At 46.9% G+C, this 21,176-nt stretch overlaps 1 protein-coding gene across 3 annotated transcripts in view; it reads right to left on the bottom strand.

The window, feature by feature from the left end:
- Nucleotides 1-21,176, bottom strand: part of GCN1 (GCN1 activator of EIF2AK4) — an 84,821-nt gene that overhangs the window by 56,825 nt on the left and 6,820 nt on the right. For all 3 annotated transcript variants that reach the window (XM_060192984.1, XM_060192983.1, XM_060192985.1), the window contains exons 2-14: nt 19,609-19,711; nt 13,565-13,628; nt 12,944-13,075; nt 12,409-12,517; nt 7,262-7,360; nt 7,027-7,161; nt 5,901-5,969; nt 5,535-5,643; nt 3,651-3,725; nt 3,296-3,424; nt 3,099-3,149; nt 2,653-2,751; nt 2,277-2,450 (exon numbers count right to left, since the gene is read on the bottom strand). In XM_060192984.1, the coding sequence (XP_060048967.1) occupies nt 2,277-2,450; nt 2,653-2,751; nt 3,099-3,149; nt 3,296-3,424; nt 3,651-3,725; nt 5,535-5,643; nt 5,901-5,969; nt 7,027-7,161; nt 7,262-7,360; nt 12,409-12,517; nt 12,944-13,075; nt 13,565-13,628; nt 19,609-19,711 (1,348 nt within the window). The remainder of the gene's footprint in view (nt 1-2,276; nt 2,451-2,652; nt 2,752-3,098; nt 3,150-3,295; nt 3,425-3,650; nt 3,726-5,534; nt 5,644-5,900; nt 5,970-7,026; nt 7,162-7,261; nt 7,361-12,408; nt 12,518-12,943; nt 13,076-13,564; nt 13,629-19,608; nt 19,712-21,176) is intronic.

The raw sequence follows: 21,176 nt of genomic DNA, 5'->3' as shown, positions 1-21,176 counted from the left end.
TAGGACAGAGAGAAACAGAGAGAGGAGGGGAAGACAGAGATGGAGAGAGAAAGACAGACACCTGCAGACCTGCTTCACCACCTGTGAAGCGACTCCCCTGAAGGTGGGGAACCGAAGGCTCGAACCAGGATCCTTCTGCCGGTCCTTGCGCTTCGTGCCACCTATGCTTAACCCACTGCGCTATAGCCCGACTCCCAGGGGAGTGATTTTTTATTTTATCTTTATTTATTGATTGGATAGAGACAGTCAGAAACTGTGAGGGAAGGGAAGGATAGAGAGGGTGAGAGACAGCGAGACACCTGCAGCACTGCTTCACCACTTGTGAAGCTTTCTCCCTGCAGGTGGGGACTGGGGGCTCAAACCCAGGTCCTTGCGCACCGTAACATGTGCGCTCAACCAGGTGCGCCACCACCCAGCCTGGGAGTGATTTCTTAACTATTAAACTGGTATGTCAGTGGCCCAGCAAGTAGTGCAGTTGCTAAACATTGAACTCTCAAGTATTGGGTCCCAAGTTTGATCCCAAGCATCACATGTGCCAGAGCGATGCTCTGGTTCTCTCTCACTGATAATAGGCAAATCTTTAATAATAAATAAATAAACTGTTATGTCAGGACATTTCACAATGAAACAGTACTTATTTCAGGAGACATTGTGAATTGAATCCAATACATGTTTATTTATCTATTTTTGCCTCCAGGGTTATATTGCTGGGGCTCGGTGCCTGCACCAGGAATCCACTACTCCTGTTTTTTTTCCCTTTTGTTGCCCTAGTTGTTTTATCATTGTTGTGTTTATTATTATTGTTGTTAGTGATGTCATTGTTATGGGATAGGACAGAAATAAATGAAGAGAGGAGGGGAAGACAGAGGGGGGAGAGAAAAATAGACACCTGCAGAACCTCTTCACCACTTGTGAAGTGACTCCTCTACAGGTGGGGAGCTGGGGGCTTGAACCAGCATCTTTTCAAATATTTAAGTTTTTTTTATTGGGGGAATTAATAGTTTACTGCATGGCTGCAAGTGTCTTTCTATCTCCCAGTTCTCTCTTAATTTCTGTCTCTATCCAATAATAATTAAATAAAAATATTTTTTTTAAAATAATAAAATAGTGGTCTAGGAGGTGGCACAGTGATAAATCTTTGGACTCTCAAGCATGAGGTCATGAGTTCGATGCCCGGCAGCACATGTGCCAGAGTGATGTCTGGTTCTTTCTCTCTCCTATCTTTCTCATTAATAAACAAATAAAATCTAAAATAATAATAATAAAATAAAATTTCTCAGTTTTCTGCGAGACATTTTAACCTCTGCTTAGGTCCTCCTCCACCACTGTGTACCAGGACCTGAAAGATTCCCTTCCTCCATAGTCCTTTACTTTGGTGCAATACACTACATGTTTTATTATTTATTTTAATAATTGGTGGAGTGCATCAGAGCACTGCCCAGCTCTGACTAATGGTGGTACTAGGGAATGAATCTGGGACCTCAGAGCCTCAGGCATGAACCTAAGTTTAAAGATGTTTTTTTTTTCATAAATATTTATTTATTCTTTGTGCCCTTGTTTTATTGTTGTAGTTATTATTGCTGTCATTGTTGTTGAATAGGACAAAGAGAAATGGAGAGAGGAGGGGAAGATAGAGAGGGGGAAAGAAAGACACTTACAGACCTGCTTCACCACTTGTGAAGAGACTCCCCTGCAGGTGGGGAGCGGGGAGCTCGAACCCGGATCCTTAGACTGGTCCTTGTGCTTTTGCCACATGTGCTTAAAACCCGCTGCACTACCGCCCAACTCCCAAGTTTAAAGTTTTTAAAAAACAAAACCCTATCTCAGAGGTACAAATGAATCTGAGCATTTTACCTCAGAGATCTAACTCCTGTACAGAGTGAAAAGCTTCCCTGGCTCTGCCTAGGAAGGAAGTAGAGGCCTCTGTCCAAGTGACGACAGGTCTGTCAGCACCAAATTGAGCACAGGGGATGTTTTTAACTCATTCAGCATCATGAAATTGCCCTATTCGAATCATTTCTCCATTTCAGATTACACAGTGGTAGACTCTAGTTCTGGGTTCTGAGTAAAACTTTATAGACTTTGAAGGCTGAATGAGGAGTTGGGTGTGGGAAGAAGTCAGATGTGAAGACTGGGCTCTGATTCTAAGCTTTATAAACCCCGTGTTCGCAGCAGTTCAGGAGGAGAGCACACACACGACACCGAACCTAACAGGAGAACCTGCAACAATGATGATATCCCAGGGTCCCGCTGCCCGTGTGTGGGCGGCATCTCACCTCGGAAGCAGCCCAGCATGCACTGCAGGTAGGCATGCCTCACTGCTGAGGTGGAGGTTTTAAGGCTGAAGGCTTTCTTGAACCACTCAGTGAGCTTCTTGGGCACTTCTGTGGTGAAGCGATTACACCAGAGGGCCAGGACAGAGACGGCATGCACCAAGGTGCCTTCGTGAACTGTGGTGACAAGAAGTGCAGTCAGGCCGGGGTCTTACTCCTGCATCGAATGGCTTCAAGTAGCACAGACAGGGCAAGCCAAGAATACAAGGGAGGGGAGCAGTGATGCTTCAGAAGGCCGTACACCTTCAGAAGGGGTGTAGGGCAGTTCCATGACGAGTCAGTGGGGCCACTGCACCCTCACCATGCTGCACACACTTACCTTCTTGCTGGAGGAATGGGATAAACAGCTCCACCACAGTTCCGCTCAGGACCTGACTAGACGGCCCCGACACCACGTGATGACTGACACTCCCGATCCCTGGAAGGCAGCGGAGCCTGCTCAGCCCATGGCAGCACAACCCACTGCCACCCTCCAGTCTTCCTGTTGAGGCCCAGTCCCCAGCAGCAATGCCTCTCCTCCGGCCATTCCTGCGGAGGGTCCTCCACCAAACGTCCTGTTCTGCCTTCCAAAGAAGCCAGGCCTCCTGCCGCACTTGAGTGGGTCTAGCCAAGCAGGCAGGCCGCAGGGTGCTGAGAGCCAGGCTGGGATGCCCAAGACCGTCTCAGCAGTCAAGACACAAAAGATCTGACCCACCCGGTGGTCCTGTTACACCTCACCTACCATTACACCTCCCACAACGCATGGAGCATGCAGAAGAGCTGTACCTGAGAGGACACTGATCTTCTGGGCTACAATCGTTAGTTTTCCCTCCGAGCCTAAGAGGAGACATGACAGAGATTAAAAATTCACATCTGCCACCTTTCTCAAGGGGGCGAGTAATGCAGCCGCATACACATCTCGGGGCGCGGGGAGTGTGTGTGTGTGGGGGGGGTCATCTGCATGGTGGAGCAGGCTTACTCACCCCCAAGGATGGCAAACAGGTGCCTGGTCAGGGCTTCCATGGCCGAAGAGTCACTGCACTGGTGGGCCAGGTTCCGCAGGGCCAGCACGGCTTCATCCATCAGGCGGGGACTGTTGGATTTCAGCTGACCTGGACACACACACAGTCACTGCCTTCAGCTCAGCCTCTTGTCTTCATCATGCTCTTAATTCTTAATTCTTCAATTCCAGTTCTATGTTCTCATTATAAAGGGTCTCAAGAAAGAAACAACTCAAGTGTAGCTAGGGTAAGACTATCTGAGGGGCACTCTATGCCTGGTATACAACTGGGACAACATCAAAACACCAAGGTGTCATTCTAAGGGCAGGATACTCACCAGCCAGTCCTTTCACGATGTCCGGGGCGTACTGGCTGAGATCAAGAGTCACCGATGCCAGCAGACTAGAGATGGCTATGGTAGACACAAAACACTGGCTATATCAGTCTCGTAAGTGATGCCCGTTTTGCCCTGCTACCCAGAAAATGCCATCAGGCCTAGTCACACATAACAATGACCATTCTTTTTTTTTTTTTTAATGTTTTTTTCTCTCTCTTTTTTTCAAAGATTTTATTTATTTATGAGAAAGATAGGAGGAGAGAGAAAGAACCAGACATCACTCTGGCACATGGGATCAAACTGGGGACCGCATGCTTGGGAGTCCAAAGCTTTATCACTGCGCCATCTCCCAGACTACTCTCTTTTAATATTTATTTATTTATTCCCTTTTGTTGTTTTTTATTGTTGTAGTTATTATTGATGTTGTTGGATAGGACAGAAAGAAATAGAGGGGAAGGCAGAGGGAGGAGAGATAGACAGACACCTGCAGACCTGCTTCACCACTTGTGAAGTGACTCTCCTGCAGGCGGGGAGCTGGGGGCTCAAACCAGGATCCTTAGATCGGTCCTTGCGCTTTGCGCAACGTGCGCTTAACCCGCTGCGCTACCACCCAACTCCCTTTAAAAAAATTTTTTTTTTTTGGTAATTTTATTTATTTATCTTCCCTTTTGTTGCCCTTGTTGTCTTTTGATTGTTGTTGTAGCTGATGTTGTCGTTGTTGGACAGGACAGAGAGAAATGGAGAGAGGAGGGGAAGACAGAGAGGAGGAGAGAAAGACAGACACCTGCAGATCTGCTTCACCACCTGTGAAGCGACTCCCCTGCAGGTGGGGAGCCAGGGGCTCGAACCGGGATCCTTATGCCGGTCCTTGCGCTTAGCGCCACCTGTGCTTAACCCACTGCGCTATAGCCCGGCTCCTTTTTTAAAAAAATATTTATTTTATTTATTTATTCCCTTTTGTTGCCCTTGTTGTTTTATTGTTGTAGTTATTACTGTTGTTGTCATTGTTGGATAGGACAGAGAGAAATGGAGAGAGGAGGGGAAGACAGAGAGGAGGAGAGAAAGATAGACACCTGCTGACCTGCTTCAACCGCCTGTGAAGTGACTCCTCTGCAGGTGGGGAGCCGGGGTTTGAACCGGGATCCTTATGCCGATCCTTGTGCTTTGCGCCACCTGCGCTTAACCCACTGCACTACAGCCCGACTCCCTTTAAAATTTTTAAATTATTTATTTATTTTCTCTTTTGTTGTCCTTGTTTTTTATTGTTGCTTAGTTCTTGTTGTTATGGTTGATGTCGTCGTTGTTGAATAGGACAGAGAGAAATGGAGAGGAGGGGAAGACAGAGGGGGAGAGAAAGATAGACCTGCAGGTGGGGAACCAGGGATCCAACCGGGATCCTTAAGCCGGTCCTTGCGCTTCACACCACGTGCACTTAAGCCACTGCGCTACTACCTGACCCCCCCCACAATGACCATTCTTCATCTCTGTGGTCACACTTCTGCTGTATACTGCTGTTTCATCTCAGTCAGCAAACGATGTGCTTCCTCTTACCAAGACAAGCAGGGGCAGAGACTCAACCCTCCTGCCCTCTGGTTTCAAGTGCCACATCCACACCAAATTCCAAATGTTGAGGAAGAGGTTCTTAACCTGAATGTTCTCCAGAAGGTGTTTAGGCCTCTAAAACTGTACTGTACCAGTATTCTAAACAGATACACTTGAGTGCATTTTTTAGCAAGAAGGAGCCATGCTTTCAACGGTGTCTAAGCTCTCTTCCAAGGTCCCAACGAGATCCCTCACCCCCAACACTTTCTGGTGCCTCGTATCACAATGCAGCTGAGCAGACAATTCGTCTCCCTCCCATCATCCTGTCTGGCAGCCACCTACTTTCAATGACATTCTCTGGACTCCTCAGTAAGGACTTCTGAATGGTAGGCAGTATCAGATCCTTAAATTCTGAGTGGGACATGTACCGGAGCAGAGGGGCACAGTTATCCTACAAAGAGAAAGGAGTCAGGGGCATGGACAAAGTCCTACAGTAGCTCATAAGATTTGCATGGAAGAGGTTTGATCCCAGCACCATCAACTGCCAAAGCCGAGCAGCGCTCTGGTCAAACAAACAGTAACACAAATGTAAAAAGAGTCAGGCACCCAGCCATCTTAGGGATGGGCAAAGAACAGAGGAAAGTGAAGTCACAGAGTTTAAAATGGGATTTAGCTTGTCCAGGTGAGCAGGGCCCACTTCTCACTCACCAAAAGATACTTCTGAGGCTTTACTTTGCTCATCAAGATGTTCTTGACGTAGAAGTCCAGCAGGGCGCTCTACAGAATCCAAAGACCTGGTTAGACCCTGACATTCTGAAGAAACTGATCACTGGCCTAAGAGCAGATCTCTCTTGCATTGGTACCACCAAAAAACAGGGTGGGGTAGATAGCCTCATAGTTACACAGAGACTCTCCTGCCTGAGCCTCCAAAGTCCCAGCTTCAATCCCCAGCACGACCATAAATCAGAGTTAAGCTCTGGTTAAAAACAAAAAAACAAAAACAAACAAAAAACAGGTACCACCAAAAAATACAAAATCACTGCCCACAGTTTCAAGTACTGAGGTTCCAACTGATTATGCCGGTTCCCCGATATAAAGATCTCCCATGGCTTTTCACTGCTCGGAGATACGCCCACTGTCCCTGGTGTGTGGTTTAAAAAGCCCTACCGGGGCCAAGTGGGGGCACACCTGATTGAGTGTACACATTCCAGTGCACACGGCCCCAGATTCAAGCCCCTGGTCAATGAATGAAAAACAAATAAACAAAAGGCCCTAGCTAATGCCTGACTGGCTACACCTCACACCTACCCACTCTCACGACTCCAACCCCACAGGCCCCTCTCCTCTCGTCCCCACAGACTGCTCTCTGCCCACAATGCTCTTCCTCACCTTCTGACCTACTAATGTCTATCTACTCTTTAAGTTCCTTCACTCAAGATGTGTTCCCTGACCCACGGGCTAAGTCAGGTCCCCTGTCGGAGCAGCACAGCTCTCTGCAGTTTTTCCTGGCAGTGCTTATCATAGCTAGTTAATTAGATGACCATCTGTCTGGTGCCAGAATCCTCGGTTTCAGTTGTCTGAGGGCAGGGGTCACAGGTCCCTTGCTCACTGTAATACCTGGCTCAGTATCAGCTGTGGGAGAGTAAATGACTCTGAACAGGCAAACCATCATCACAAGAACTAAGCCAGGAATCACATACAACAACTTAAAATTTATCCACCATGGCAAAAGGCTGGGGTCTCATGGGAGAAAACCACTGAGCTTCTAATGAGCCGCAGCTGGGGACAGCAGGGCCAGACAAGGTCTCCCGTCTGCCTTCAGGGCGTCACTCACCTTGTGTTGGTTGACTACATCCATCTCCTTGTGGCCTGTGCAGAAGTGCACCAGGAGCCCCAACATGGCTGCATAATTCTGGTTGGGTTCCAGGCTGAGAATGGCTGACAGGTACTGTTCAACCAGACCTGGGTTCTAAAAGGAAAAGGTATAAATCAGGCAGGGCAATCAGGTGGCAGTGGGGGTGGCACAGAAGAATCAGGGCACACCACACAGCCCGGCTGCCACATGTCACCTCTTTCCACAGCCTGGTGAGCTTCTTCACAGCACCATCCACGGCATGCTTGTGGGAGCCGCCCAGCACTTCCAACAGGAGCAGGCACTGCACCTCCACCTACCAGGTGGGGAGGGACTGTGTCAGGATGTGAGGGAAGCAGGGCATCTGTGGCCCTCACTGCCTGCCCAAGACCTCAGACCCAGCAAGATGGGAGTTCGTCTCCACCAGGTCCCATCACTTGACTCAACCAGGTCATCTCGCCTTCAGCCCCAGCCAGCCTAGACCTAGAACTACCTCTGTTCACGCAAGTGTTTGGTTAATGGTTATTTATTTTTTTCTTTTTTATTTTTTTTTATTGGGGAATTCATGTTTTACATTCAACAGTAAATACAATAGTTTGTACATGCATAACATTCCCCAGTTTCCCATTTAACAATACAACCCCCAGTATGTCATTTATCATCCTTCATGGACCTGTATTCTCCCCACCCACCCACCCCAGAGTCTTTTACTTTGGTGCGATATGCCAATTCCATTTCAGGTTCTACTTGTGTTTTTGTTTCTGATCTTGTTTTTCAACTTCTGCCTGAGAGTGAGATCATCCCATATTCATCCTTCTGTTTCTGACTTATTTCACATAACATGAATTTTTCAAGGTCCATCCAAGATCAGTTGAAAACGGTGAAGTCACCATTTTTTACAGCTGAGTAGTATTCCATTGTGTATATAGACCACAACTTGCTCAGCCAGCCACTCATCTGTTGTTGGACACCTGGGTTGCTTCCAGGGTTAATGGTTATTTACTGAGCACATACTACGATTCAGACAATAAAAGCACAAGAGAAACAAGGCAGATATAAAAATCATTCCTTTTAGGGGCAGGGTGGTAGCACACCTGGTTGAGCGCATGTATTACAATGCGCAAGGACCCAGGTTCGAGCCCCAGGTCTCCACCTGCAGGGGGGAAGCTTTACAAGAGGTGAAGCAGGGCTGCAGGTGTCTCTCTGTCTCTCTCCCTCTCTATCACCCCCTCCCTCTTGATTTCTAGCTGTCTCTATCCAATAAATAAAGATAATAAAAAATAATAATAAAAAAATTTTTTTTAAATCATTCCTTTTTTCATGTTCCTTATAGGCCAGAGGGAGGGAAACACCCTAAATAAACACACAAGCGAATATGTGATTCCAGCAAGGGAAGCGCCGTGCAGGTACAGGATAAGTGTCCTTTTTCATACATTGCTTTGTTAGCCTTGAGCTTTCCTTCACGAAGGCTACAAGGATTTTCTGGGCACTGACTAGATGACAAGCATTATGCTGGGTACTGTGGGTCTGGAGGCAAAGACTGTATGATGAGGGCTGGGGAGGCAGCACAATGGTGCCGCAAGAAGATTTTTCAGGCCTGAGGATCTGAGGTCCCAGGTTCAATTCCCAGCACCACCATAAGTCAGAGCTGAATAGTGCTCTGGTGAAAAATAATAGCAATAATCCTGGCCTGTGGGGAGCTCAAAGTGAAGCATTTAATAGGCACTCAACTAAAAAAGTATCACAGACAGCTTTCCCATCACAAATGTCCAAGGTTGCTGGTGAGCAGTGTGATTTGACACTCAAGAGAATACGGACATGTTCAAGATGTCGGCTGATTTCTATTTGCTTATGACAAGATCACATGTAAACAAGGCAACTCATCACAGTGTTTTTGTTATTGTTTGCTTGTCTTTTTTTGCTGTTTGTTTTTCTGCCAGGATTTTTGCTGGGGCATCATAACTACATGATTCCACTGTTCCCAGTGGACTTTTTTTTTTTTTTCTCTATTTTTTAATTTATTTATCATTAAGCAGAGACAGAGAGAAATTGAGAGAGGAGGAGGACACAGAGAGGCAGAGAGAGAGAGACACCTGCTGCCCTGCTTCACCACTTGTGAAGTTTTCTCCCTGCAACTGGGGACAGGGGCTTGAACCCGGGTCCTTGAGCACTGTAGTGTGTGCGCTTAACCAGGTGTGCCACCGCCTGGCCCCTAGACTTTTTTTTAGGCATGGTGAGAGACAGAAAGGGAGAGAGAGGAGACAGCCCACCACTGCTCTACCACTCACGAAGCACCCTTAGCAGAGTGTTTCCAGGTGGTGGTTGGGGTGGAGGCTGTGTCCCTGCCTGTGGTAAGGTGTGCACTCTACCACAAGTGAGCTACTTCCCAGAGCCTAGTGGCAATGTTTCCTTCTTTTTTTCTTTTTCTTTCTTTCTTTATTGACTCCAGGGTTACTGCTGGGGCTTGGTGCCTGCACCACGAATCCACCGCTCCTGGAGGCCATTTTTTTCCCTTTTGTTACCTGGCTGTTTTATCATTGTTGTGGTTATTATTATCGTTGTTACTGATGCTGTCGTTGTTGGATAGGACAGAGAGAAATGGAGAGAGGAGGGGAAGACAGAGAGGGGGAGAGAAAGATATAGACACCTGCAGACCTGCTTCACTGCCTGTGAAGCGACTCCCCTGCAGGTGGGCAGCCGGGGACTCGAACCAGGATCCTTAGATCAGTCCTTGTGCTTTGTGCAACATGCGCTTAACCCACTGCACTACTGCCCGACTCTCCAATGTTTTTTTTTTTTTGTAATTTTATTTATTTCCCCGTTATTGTTGTTGTAGTTATTATTGTTGTTGTTATTGCTGTCATCATTGTTAGATAAGACAGAGAGAAATGGAGAGAGGAGGGGAAGACAGAGAGGGGGAGAGAAAGATAGACACCTGCAGACCTGCTTCACCGCCTGTGAAGGAACTCCCCTGCAGGTGAGGAGCTGGGGACTCGAACCAGGATCCTTACTCAGGTCCTTGAGCATTGCACCACGTGCACTTAACCCACTGCGCTACTGCCTGACTCCCTCCAATGTTTCTTATAATAGTGTAGGCAGGGGTAAGGAGCTAGGTCCCCGGGGAGGGAGCAGATTTTATCAGCTGGGAGTAACACAGTGCCAGGGGAAGGTCCACAAATGGTGGAGCAGTACTGTAGTCTAATGGGGTGGGGTCTCTTATGTAGTAATAATACCATATGTATATGTATATTTACTATATATTTTATTCATACACATGTGAATAAAAATCAGCCTCAAAAGTCATGAAACTGTGTATATGTGAGGCTAAGGAACTACTGAAAAAAGACTCTGAATACAAAAATGGTCATCACAGGTACCAGTCACAGGTACTGTGCTACATTTACTCAAAGGACTGGCAAACAAGCATAAAGATAAGCTCCTCGGGCTCACTGTTACAGCATGAGGGCCCGGGCTCGAAAGAAGAAGAAACAAATTCTAAGTCTGGCTAGAGGGAAAAAAAATAAAATGAAAGAAAAAAGTACATTTAGCATCCTTTGATATCTGTGGAATTTTAAACATCGACTTCTTTCTAAATTGAAAGAGTTTTAAAAGTGGCCTGGGAAACTAGCTTAGCTAGTCAAGCATAGAACTTGGATGCCTCGGGAATTGGGCGGTAGCGCAGTGGGTTAAGCGCAGGTGGCGCAAAGCGCAAGGACCGTCGTGAGCATCCCCACCTGCAGGGGGTTTGCTTCACAGGCGGTGAAGCAGGTCTGCAGGTGTCTATCTTTCTCTCCCCCTCTCTGTCTTCCCCTTCTCTCTCCATTTCTCTCTGTCCTATCTAACAATGACAACATCAATAACAATAACTACAATAACAAGGACAACAAAAGAGAAAATAAATAATAAAATATTAAAAAAAAAAAAAAAAGAACTTGGATGCCTCGCAAAGCACAAGGGCCAGCGTAAGGCTGCTGGTTCGAGCCCCCAGCTCCCCACCTGCAGGAGGGGTCACTTCACAAGCAGTGAAGCAGGTCTGCAGATGTCTGTCTTTCTCTCTCCCTCTCTGTCTTCCCCTCCTCTCTCTATCTCTCTGTCCTATCCAACAACAGTTATGACAACAATAACAACTACAAGTGCAACAAGGGCAACAAAATGGGGGAAATGGTTTCCAGGAGCAGTGGATTTGTAGTGCAGGCACTAAGCCCCAGTAATAACCCTGGAGGCAAAAATAAACAAACTAATAAAAGAACCTGCATGCCTGAGACTCCTGGTTATTTAATCCCTGGCGACTCATGTATCAGAGTGATGACCTTAGCTTCGCCCTGCATCCCTCTCGCACAGTTTTTTTTGGTCATTGCCAAGTCATTGCCAAGCTTCACTGCTTCATGCCAATATTTTCAGATTGAGACAGAGGGAAGCTTCTCTGCAGCATGTCAGGGGTCAGGCTCAAACCTAGTGTGCACGCACACATGGCAAATACCCTTTCAGATGCGCTACCTCGACAGCCCAAATTAAAGTCTCTAAAAATCTGGGGCTTTAACTGGGATCCTTACGCTGGTCCTTGTGCTTCGCACCATGTGCGCTTAACCCACCGTGCTACCACCTGGCCCCCCAAAAATAAAATATTTTTAAAAAGAAGCAGCAGCAGCTTAAGTGCACATGGCACAAAGTATAAGGACCAGTGTAAGGATCCTGGCTCGAGCCCCCGGCCCCCCACCTACAGGAGGGTCACTTCACAGGCGGTGAAGCAGGTCTGCAGGTGTCTATCTTTCTCTCGTCTTCCCCTCCTCTCTACAGTTCTCCCTGTCCTATCTAACAATGATCAACAGCAATAACAACTACAACAACAATGAAAAATAAGGGCAACAAAATGGAAAATAAATAAATAAATATTTTTTTAAAAAGTAGAAAGAAAAAAGCCAGACTTGAGACACAGAAAAGTAAAAGTTTCAAGCTTCTGATGCATTCTCCCCACAAAGGAATTCCATTCCAGTAGGCAGTTCAAGACTGAAAGCCTAACACAAGAAAGGAAATAATCAGTACAACCCCCAATGAAAAATAAGAATAAAAAAGATGATTTCTAGTCTTTTCTGGGTGGTTTGCTTCCTGGCTGTCTGCTGCGCTGAGCCATGGCATCTTCACCGTGTGTCATGAAGGCAGGGGCCATGTTCTTCGTGCTCGCGGCCAGATTCCCGGTGCCTCACACCAAGCCTTCCTCAGAGCAGCCCGGAGACATCCATGAGCAAACAGACGTTATTGTGTGCACTCATGAACTAAGTATGTAGCACAGAAGAGGCACTTGGACACACCCCAGCTCTACACAGGTAGCTGACCAGCATGACTCCCAAAACCCAGGGAACCTACCAATTTGTTCCAGATGTCTCCTTGCCTCTTGGCTCTCGAGGGGAAAACGATGCGCACCAGAAGGCAGGTCCAGGCCAGGGCCAGCAAGGCCGCCGAGCCACTGCTCTTACTGCAAAGGGGCAGGAAGGCGAGGGCAGAGTACAGATCAGCACCCAGAGGCCAAGTGCTTCCCCTGGTAGGTGAAAACCTCTCTGCCCTCCAGATAGGCAGACGCTGAGTCCAGGCCCTTATGAACACCATCTGTGACCACTCAGGACATGCCATCAGGTCTAAAGACAAGACGGCTTCCCCCACTCAGTGCCTGGTGGGCATTGCATTCCCCTCAAAAGGAGTGGTTTGCCAGTCATTTTCCTCAGGAAAGTGGCTTCTCCACTAGGCTGACCCTCCTGGACCCTCTCCTGTCCTGAGAAAGCAGGCTGATGGTACCACCAGAGCTGCAAAGGGGAAAGGGCCAGCCAGGCATGTTCACATCTGTTCCACCCACTTCTTCAGCCCAAGTTTCTCAGGAGTGGGCCACCACCTTTCCACCGCTTACCTGGGGACGCCCGATTTGGAACCAATGCCTGAAGACTGCAGAGAGTGCAGAAGGTTCTTGGCAGTGGCCTCTGGCTGGGCTTCAGCCAGCTGATGTATAGCGGCCTGTAAGGCCCTACGGGAGGCCGCATCTCTAGGGAAGAAGAAAGGGGTGCGGTGAACCAGCAGGGCCGTGGCTACCTGGGCTGGTCTTTCTCGGGAGAAAGGAACTGCAGGTGATGGGAGTAGAAGTCCACAAGGGCAAACCAGTCACAAATGCTGTAAGGATGGCGGTTCGTGGAACGGTTACTGCTAGTCTTAAACTGGGCCACAGGCTTTTACATTCATTACTAATGACAGCACATATGCCCAACCCTCAAAACACACAGGTCCTGTCCCAAGCACTTTCTACTCATTAACCACCACTTGTGAGGTAGACAACAGCATCACCCCCTTTTTGCAGATGGGGAAACTGAGGCAGAGAGGCTAGGTAACTTCCTCAGGATCCAACGGCGAGAACGGGACACAGTCCAGATTTGAATCCAGGAAATCTGGCTTTAAAACCCCAGGTTTAACCATTTATCACCCAATCCCACCTCCCTGAACAGAGTAGTCCAGACATGGGGCCTCGTTTGGGATTCACCTGTATCGGTGCAGCGTCAAGCAGAATAATTTGCAGAGCCCTTTCACTGCTCCCTCAGGCAGTTCTGAAACCAAGGATTATACAGAGGTTACTAGTCAATACAAACAAACTTCCGGAACATTCATTTGAAACGGGCCTGCTACCAGACACGATCTCTGCCCACTGAGCACATCTCGCTTGTGTGGGCAGAATTCCTGAGAGGAAAAAGCAGTGGTGAGACAGGACTCTCAGAAAATGCCTGGCACAGAGCTCCTCAGGTGGGCATGTATTAAAGGAATCAAACTGAGGCAATACAGTGGCCTGAGCACTTAACACGCCGGTGACTGGTAGTCCCTACAGGGCTGGGACTATTCTGCTTCCCAACCTGGGTGCTGACTGCCTGGGTGTGTTGGTCTTGTGCCGACTCCGTGAACTGTTTCCACGTGCTGTATGCACTTTCCTTTATGCACACTCTCTTCTTTGCTTCTTTATTTTGTTCTGACGCATTTATTTTGGATAGAGAGAAATTGAGAGGAAAGAGGAGGGAGAAGGAGGGAGACACCTGCAGCCCTGTTTCATCTCTCAGGTGGGGACTGGGGGCTTAAACCCAGGTCTTTACACACTATACTGTCTGTGCTCAGCCAGGTGAGCCACCATCCAGCCCCTATATATACATATATATTTTTTTTTGCCTCTAGGGTTATCACTGGGGCCCGGTGCCTGCACTTTGAATCCACTACTCCTGGAGGCTATTTTTTCTCCCCCACCCCTATTTTTTCCATTTTTTTAAAAAAATAATTTATTTCCTTTAAATTTTTTTTATATTTATTTATTTTCCCTTTTGTTGCCCTTGCTGTTTTGTATTGTTTTTGTAGTTGTTGTTATCGATGTCATCATTGTTAGACAGGACAGAGAGAAATGGAGAAAGGAGGGGAAGACAGACGGGGCAAGAAAGATAGACAACTGCAGACCTGCCTCACCACCTGTGAAGTGACTCCCCTGCAGGTGGGGAGCTGGGGTCTCGAACTGGGATCCTTACGCTGGTCCTTGTGCTTCACGCCACGTGTGCTTAACCTGCTGCACTACCTCCCGACTCCCCCTTTTTGTTTAAATTGGATAGGACAGAAAGAAATTGAGAGGGATGGAAAAGACAGAGAGGGAAATAGACAGAGAGACACCCCCAGACCTGCTCCACCACTTGTGAAGCACCCCCCCTGCAGGTGAGGAACTGGGGGCTCAAACCGGGGTCTTGCTCGGTTCCTTGGGCTTCAAACTATGTGTGCTTAACCCAGTGTGCCACTGCCCAGCCCCCGTCCCTATGCATATTCTAATAAAGTTTTTTAAAACAGAACAAAATTAAAGTACTCTGAGCCAGGAAAAGGAAGAATGCCTACTACTGCAATGGTTTCTGAAGGTTGTTTTTTTTAAAAATCATTATCTTTATTTATTTATTGGATAGAGACAGCCAGAAATCAAGAAGGAAGGGAGTAATAGAGAGGGAGAGAGACAGAGATATCTGTGTCGCTTTGCCGTGGCGGGATGCGGAGGAGAGAGAATCCAAGCGCAGAGGGAACACAATCCTTTATTCGCGCGGGCCCCTCAGGGTTGGGTCCGAGTGCAGTGGTTCCAGCCATGTGGAGCTAGCCAAAAATGGCCGTCCCCCGCTACCCGCATCACCCTTCCATCCCTGAGGTAAAAAAACCACCGGGGGGGGGGAGAGAGGGAGAGAGAGGGAGAGAGAGAGAGAGAGAGAGAGAGAGGAAGTAGGAGGGCTATTTATAGGGCAACAGCCAGGAGTGACTTGTCGGGACAGGATTGGTTGGGAAGAGGACTTGAGGACCTGAGGGGACATCTGCACAGCACACCTGCAGCACTGCTTCACCACTCATGAAGCTTTTCCCTTGCAGGTGAGGTCTGAAGGTATTAAGGATACAGAAGTTTGGCCTAGAGGGAAATGGAGAGAGAAGGAAGCACCTGCTAAGTGGTATCAACACCAGCAAAATATAGGGTTAAAGGTGCAGAGAATGCTCAGAGGATGCAGTGTTTCCTGCTATGTCTGAGGCCCTGGTATCTGACCCTGGCACCACATGGAAGCACCAGGAGGGTGGAGCAGAGACTGCTCGGAGGATCCAGTGTGTTTCCTGCTACTCAAGACCCTGGGTTTGGCCCTGGCGCCACATGGGAGCACCCAGATGGTGGAGTAGGGTTTTGCCTCTCCCTTTATTCCTCTTTCTCCTTCCTTTTTTTTTTTTAATATTTATTTATTTCCTTTTGTTGCCTTTATTGTTTTATTGTTGTTATTGATGTCGTCACTGGATAGAACAGAGAGAAGTGGAGAGAGGAGGGGAAGACAGAGAGGGGGAGAGAAAGATAGAAGTGGGGAGCATGGCAGGTGGGGAGCCAGGGGCTCGAACCAGGATCCTACGCCAGTCCTTGCGCTTCACTCCACGTGCAGTTAACCCGCTGTGCTACTGCCCAACTCTTCCTTTTTCTAAACTTACCTCAGGACGTGGGAAGGGAAGGAAGCGTTTTAGTAACACCCAGCACTTAGTGCTCAAGGGTTCTGTGACTGCTCTGAGCATTTCACACAGGTCAATTCATTTAGTAAGTTATATACTTTTAAAACTTACTTTACTTTTTAATGAGGTAAAAAGAGAGGAGAGAGAGATATCACAGCAGTGCTCAGCTCTAGTTTCAGATAGTGTTGGGGATTGGAGCCTCAAGTATGAGAGTAGATACACAATTTAATTATTGCTAGTTGTCATTTTATTATAAAACTAGTATCATTATATTAGAACAATAATTATCCTGATTTAATTTCATTATCCTGATTATCTGTCCAAACAGAGATCTTTCATTATTTTCTCCCAGTAAGAAAATTATAAGGTGGGAGGCCAAGTGCTGAGCTCCTCTCTGTCTCTCTTCACTCCCCCCCCCCACGGCCATTCCTCTTGATTTCTGGCTGCTTCTATTCAATAAATAAAGATAATTAAAAAAAAGAATTTTCTTTCTTTTTTTTTATTTATTTTATTTTATTTATTTATTGCCCTTGTTTTATTGTTGTAGTTATTATTGTTGTTGTCGTCGTTGTTGGATAGGACAGAGAGAAATGGAGAGAGGAGGGGAAGACAGAGAGGAGGAGAGAAAGATAGACACCTGCAGACCTGCTTCACCGCCTGTGAAGCGACTCCCCTGCAGGTGGGGAGCCGGGGTTCGAACTGGGATCCTTATGCCGGTCCTTGTGCTTTGCGCCACCTGCGCTTAACCCGCTGCGCTACAGCCCGACTCCCAAAAAGAATTTTTTTTTAATGATAAAGTGGTATGTCTCAGAAGTGGTACATGGAGTAGATCAAGTGTCTGACTTTCAACTATGAGGTCCCAGGTTCAATCCCGGCACTGCAAATGACAGACTGCTATTCTGGTGTGGGTGTATTCGCATTCTCTCTCTCTTAGTTGATCTTTATTTTATTGAGAGACAGAGATAAAGAGAGACCAGAGTGATACTCATCTCTGGCTATGGTGGTGCTGGGAACTGAACCTGGGACCTCAGAGCCTCAGGCATGAAAGTCTTTTGCATAACCATTACAGTGTCTCCCCAGTCTTCTCTTTCTCTCTCAGTTGCTTTATCTCTCTGTTCTTCTTTCTCATTAACAAATCTTCAAAAAGAAAATTATAGGTCGGGGATAGATAGCATAATGGTTTTATGCCAACAGATTCTTATGCCTGAGGCTCCAAGGTCCCAGGTTTAATCCCTCGCACCACCATATGCCAGAGCTGAGCAATGTTCTGGTAAAAAAAAAATAGTCTTTTTTGAGACATAATTTAGACCCTCAATAAACTGTGAATTTTTAGAAAACAGTGATACCATGCAGAAAGTAGTTAAAATTCATCCTCAACCTGGCTACTGAACAGTTGACAAATATAACTCATCCTGAATTGTAGAATTTCAGGATGATCGATGAAAAGATAGTTCGAAGTGGTCCAGGAGGTGGTACAGTGGCCAAAGCACTAAGCTCTCAAGCATGAGGTCCTGAGTTCAATCCCTGGCAGCACATGTACCAAAATGATGTCTGGTTCTTTCTCTCTCTCTCTCTTTCCTATCTTTCTCATTAATAAATAGGTCAAATCTTAAAAAAGAAAGAAAGAAAAGGTAGTTCATAAACTTTACCCAAAAATGACAAAGTCCCTACTCCATAAAGTAGGGGAAGTTGAAATATCCAGCAGTTATACAGCAGAGTTGACCACATTGAGGAGGTGAATACAGCTACTATCCAGTCACACGGTAGCCTTTTGCAACTAGCTTATTGAGAAAAGTGGACCATAGGTGGAGGTAGATAACATAGTGGTTATGCAAAGAGACTCTCATGCCAAAGTCCCAGGTTCAATCCCCCACACCACCAGAAGCTAGAGCAGAGCAGTGCTATAGTAAAAAGAGAGAAAGAATAGAAGAGAGGAAGAAAGGAAGGAAGAGAAAAAGGGAGAAAGAAGTGAAGAGGTGCAAAGACTTATGAAGGTGCCCATAAAAGTCATAACTAAAGCATTGTCAAACGCAGGGGAGACTTTCAGAAGTTCACCAACAGTAACTTACATAATTATAAAGCATGTGTAGCCTTTAACAAGCTTGGGTATGTTACCAGTGATGGCAGATCAGAAGCAGCAATGAGAAGCGGGCAAAGAGTGGTAAGAAGTAGTCTCTTTCACACATGGGAAGTACAAGGCGACAGACAGTTCTGATGCCCCAGACACAGGAATCACCCAGAGGGCTTGCCAAAGCTAAGGTATCGAGCTGCACCTTTTGAGTTTCCAAACTGTAACTGAGAACTTAGATCCCCAACAGATCATGATGCTGCTGGACTAAGCACAACATTGCAAGAATCAATTCTGTCTAGTAAAAACACTCCAGGGGCCAGGTGGTAGCACAGCTGGTTGGGCGCACATGTTACAATGCGCAAGGACTTGGGTTCAAGCCCCGTTTCTCACCTGCAGAGGGAAAGCTTTTTGAGTGATGAAGCAGGGCTGCAAGTGTCTCTCTGTCTCTCTCTCTCTCCATCACCCCCTCCTCTCGATTTCTGGCTGTCTCTATCCAAATAAAGAAATAAAGATAATAAAAAAAAAATTTAAATAATAAAAACATTCCAAAGGAGAAATAAAATATGAATCAGGATTGGGCCAGGAAGACAGTATAGTAATTACGCAAAGTTTTCATTCCTGAGGTTCTGAGATCAGGATCAGTCCCCAGCACCACCATATGCAAGAGCTGAGCAGTGCTTTGGTAAGGAAAAGTAAAATGAGGATTAAGTGAGCAGTAGCAAACTAGTAGTCCTACAGGCCCCAAAAAGTCACTGAGTCGTCAATTACCAAGACATCGAATCAATATACCTGTATGTGCTCAGAACCTTCCAGTCTGCCCCACCAGCCACCAGCCAGGAGGTGGCACTGCAGCTAGAGGGACGGGTCTACACACAGGAGGCCCCAAGTACGGTCCCCAGCATGGCATGTAGCTAAAGTGACAAAGAAAATGGTTTCGTTCCCAGTAAACCTCTCAATAAAGACTGTTGGTGCCTTTCAGAAGTATTTTAAGGCAGGGGTAGATAGCATAATGATTATGCAAAGACACTCTCCTGCCTGAGGCTCCATAGTCTCAGGTTCAATCCCCCGTACCACCATAAACCGGAGCCGAACAGTGCTCAGGTAAAAAATACAAAATAAAAATAAAGTATTTTCACTCAGGCTGAGGAAACAGCATAAGGGCTCTAACAAAAGACTTTCGTGCCTGAAGCTCTGAAGTCCCAGCACGACCAGCTGATCTGTCTCTCTCCCTCCACCGTCCCCTTCATTAGAATAAAATAAAATAACATTCTTCACTCAGACAGCTAAAGCTATACAAGCTTTGGCACATAAATGGACACACTCCCCACTACCCAACTGTTTTAATACTCCGGTAAGTAATAAACAAACACAGAGAGGGAAGGCAGACTTTGGTGCAATGGGGGAAGGAAGATCATGGCTCCAATCACACTTTGAAATGGAATCATCTCCAGGCTATGAAGATGGGAAATAAATACCTTTTCCAGAAACACACCTCCCCAGCTCACTGAGGATTTCTCTGCGCTCCTTCACACTGGCTGTTGTCACCTTCCCTGCAAAACGCTTTAGTGTCTCCGAAACCTGTGAAGACCAAGCCCACAGAGAAAAAGTCATCAGCAGACTACAAAATGACAAGCATGTACATGTGCTGGGGGAGGAGACTCATGAAGGTTTCTCTAACACATGCTCTTGACACTCTAGGCCTCACGTTTTTGTGGGTGGGGGCCGTCAGAGGATTCTGGGCAGTTTCTCGGCCTTGGCTTCTTGGAGGCCAGCAGATGCCCCACCTGTTGTGATATAAAGCCAACTTGTCCCTAGACTTTGTCAAATGTCTCCTGGGAGGCAGAATTATCCAATTAAGATGGACTGTTTTATTTTATTTTTGATTTTTTTGTATTTATTTTCCCTTTTGTTGCCCTTGTTTTTTATTGTTGTAGTTATTATTGTTGTTGTTATTGACGTCATTGTTGTTGGATAGGACAGAGAGAAATGGAGAGAGGAGGGGAAGACAGAGAGGGGGAGAGAAAGATAAGACACCCGCAGACCTGCTTCACCACCTGTGCAGCGACTCCCCTGCAGGTGGGGAGCCACGGGCTCGAACTGGGATCCTTACACTGGTCCTTGCGCTTGGCGCCTCGTGTGCTTAACCCACTGCACTACCGCCTGACTCCCAAGATGGACTGCTTTAATGTAACCACTCAAGTAGCCAATACCCCTTACTTAATTTGGTCAAAAAGAGGCAAAGCTAGGCTGGGGGGGGTGGGGGGGGTACTTTAGTGGTTATACAAAAAAGGCTTCCATGCTAAGGTTCTGAGGTGCCAGGTTCAATCCTCAGCACCCACATAAGCCAAAACTGAGTGGTGCTGTTAAAAAGGGCAAAACCCTCAAACCTGAGGATAGAAGGATTACATAAAAATCAGTGAGGGCCTACTATGTACTGTTCCCTTCAGATTATACAGGGGCTTCAGTGTCCTGGAAAGTCATTAGCAGAGCATAAACACAGTGGCTACAGGGTGAGAGACTAAGAGATCAAACCCCAGTTTTGCCTCTTGCCAGCTGTGGATACTCAAATTCTATCAGCTCCACGACTGTCTCTCTCCACCTGTAGCAGGCCGGTAATGGCACCCGCCTCATCTGACTGAGCATGGACTCTGAGTTCTAGAAAAGCTTCATCTAGGGGCCAGGTGCTGGCGCACCTGGTTAAGCACACACATAACAGTGCTCAAGGACCCAGATTCAAGTCCCTGGTCCCCACCTGCAGGAGGAAAGCTTCACGAGTGGTGAAGTAGCACTGCACGTGTCTGTCTCTTACCCTCCACAATTTCCTCTCTAATAAATAAATATTTAAAAGAAAAACATCTATCACCACCAAGACTTCAAAGTAGGTCTCCCTGCTCCCATTTACAGAGGGTGAAGGAACTCAGTCCAGAGAGAGCTGAGTCCCCCCACCCCACCCCAGCACCTGCATACAGGAAACTAAACCGGAAACCAAACAGGTCTACAAACAGGCTAGCAAAGCCTTAGCTCTCAACCACAATCCACCTGG

The sequence above is a fragment of the Erinaceus europaeus genome, chromosome 6, assembly GCF_950295315.1.
Source record: "Erinaceus europaeus chromosome 6, mEriEur2.1, whole genome shotgun sequence".
NCBI classification, from domain to species: Eukaryota; Metazoa; Chordata; class Mammalia; order Eulipotyphla; family Erinaceidae; genus Erinaceus; species Erinaceus europaeus.
This window is presented reverse-complemented; position numbering and strand designations above follow the sequence as displayed.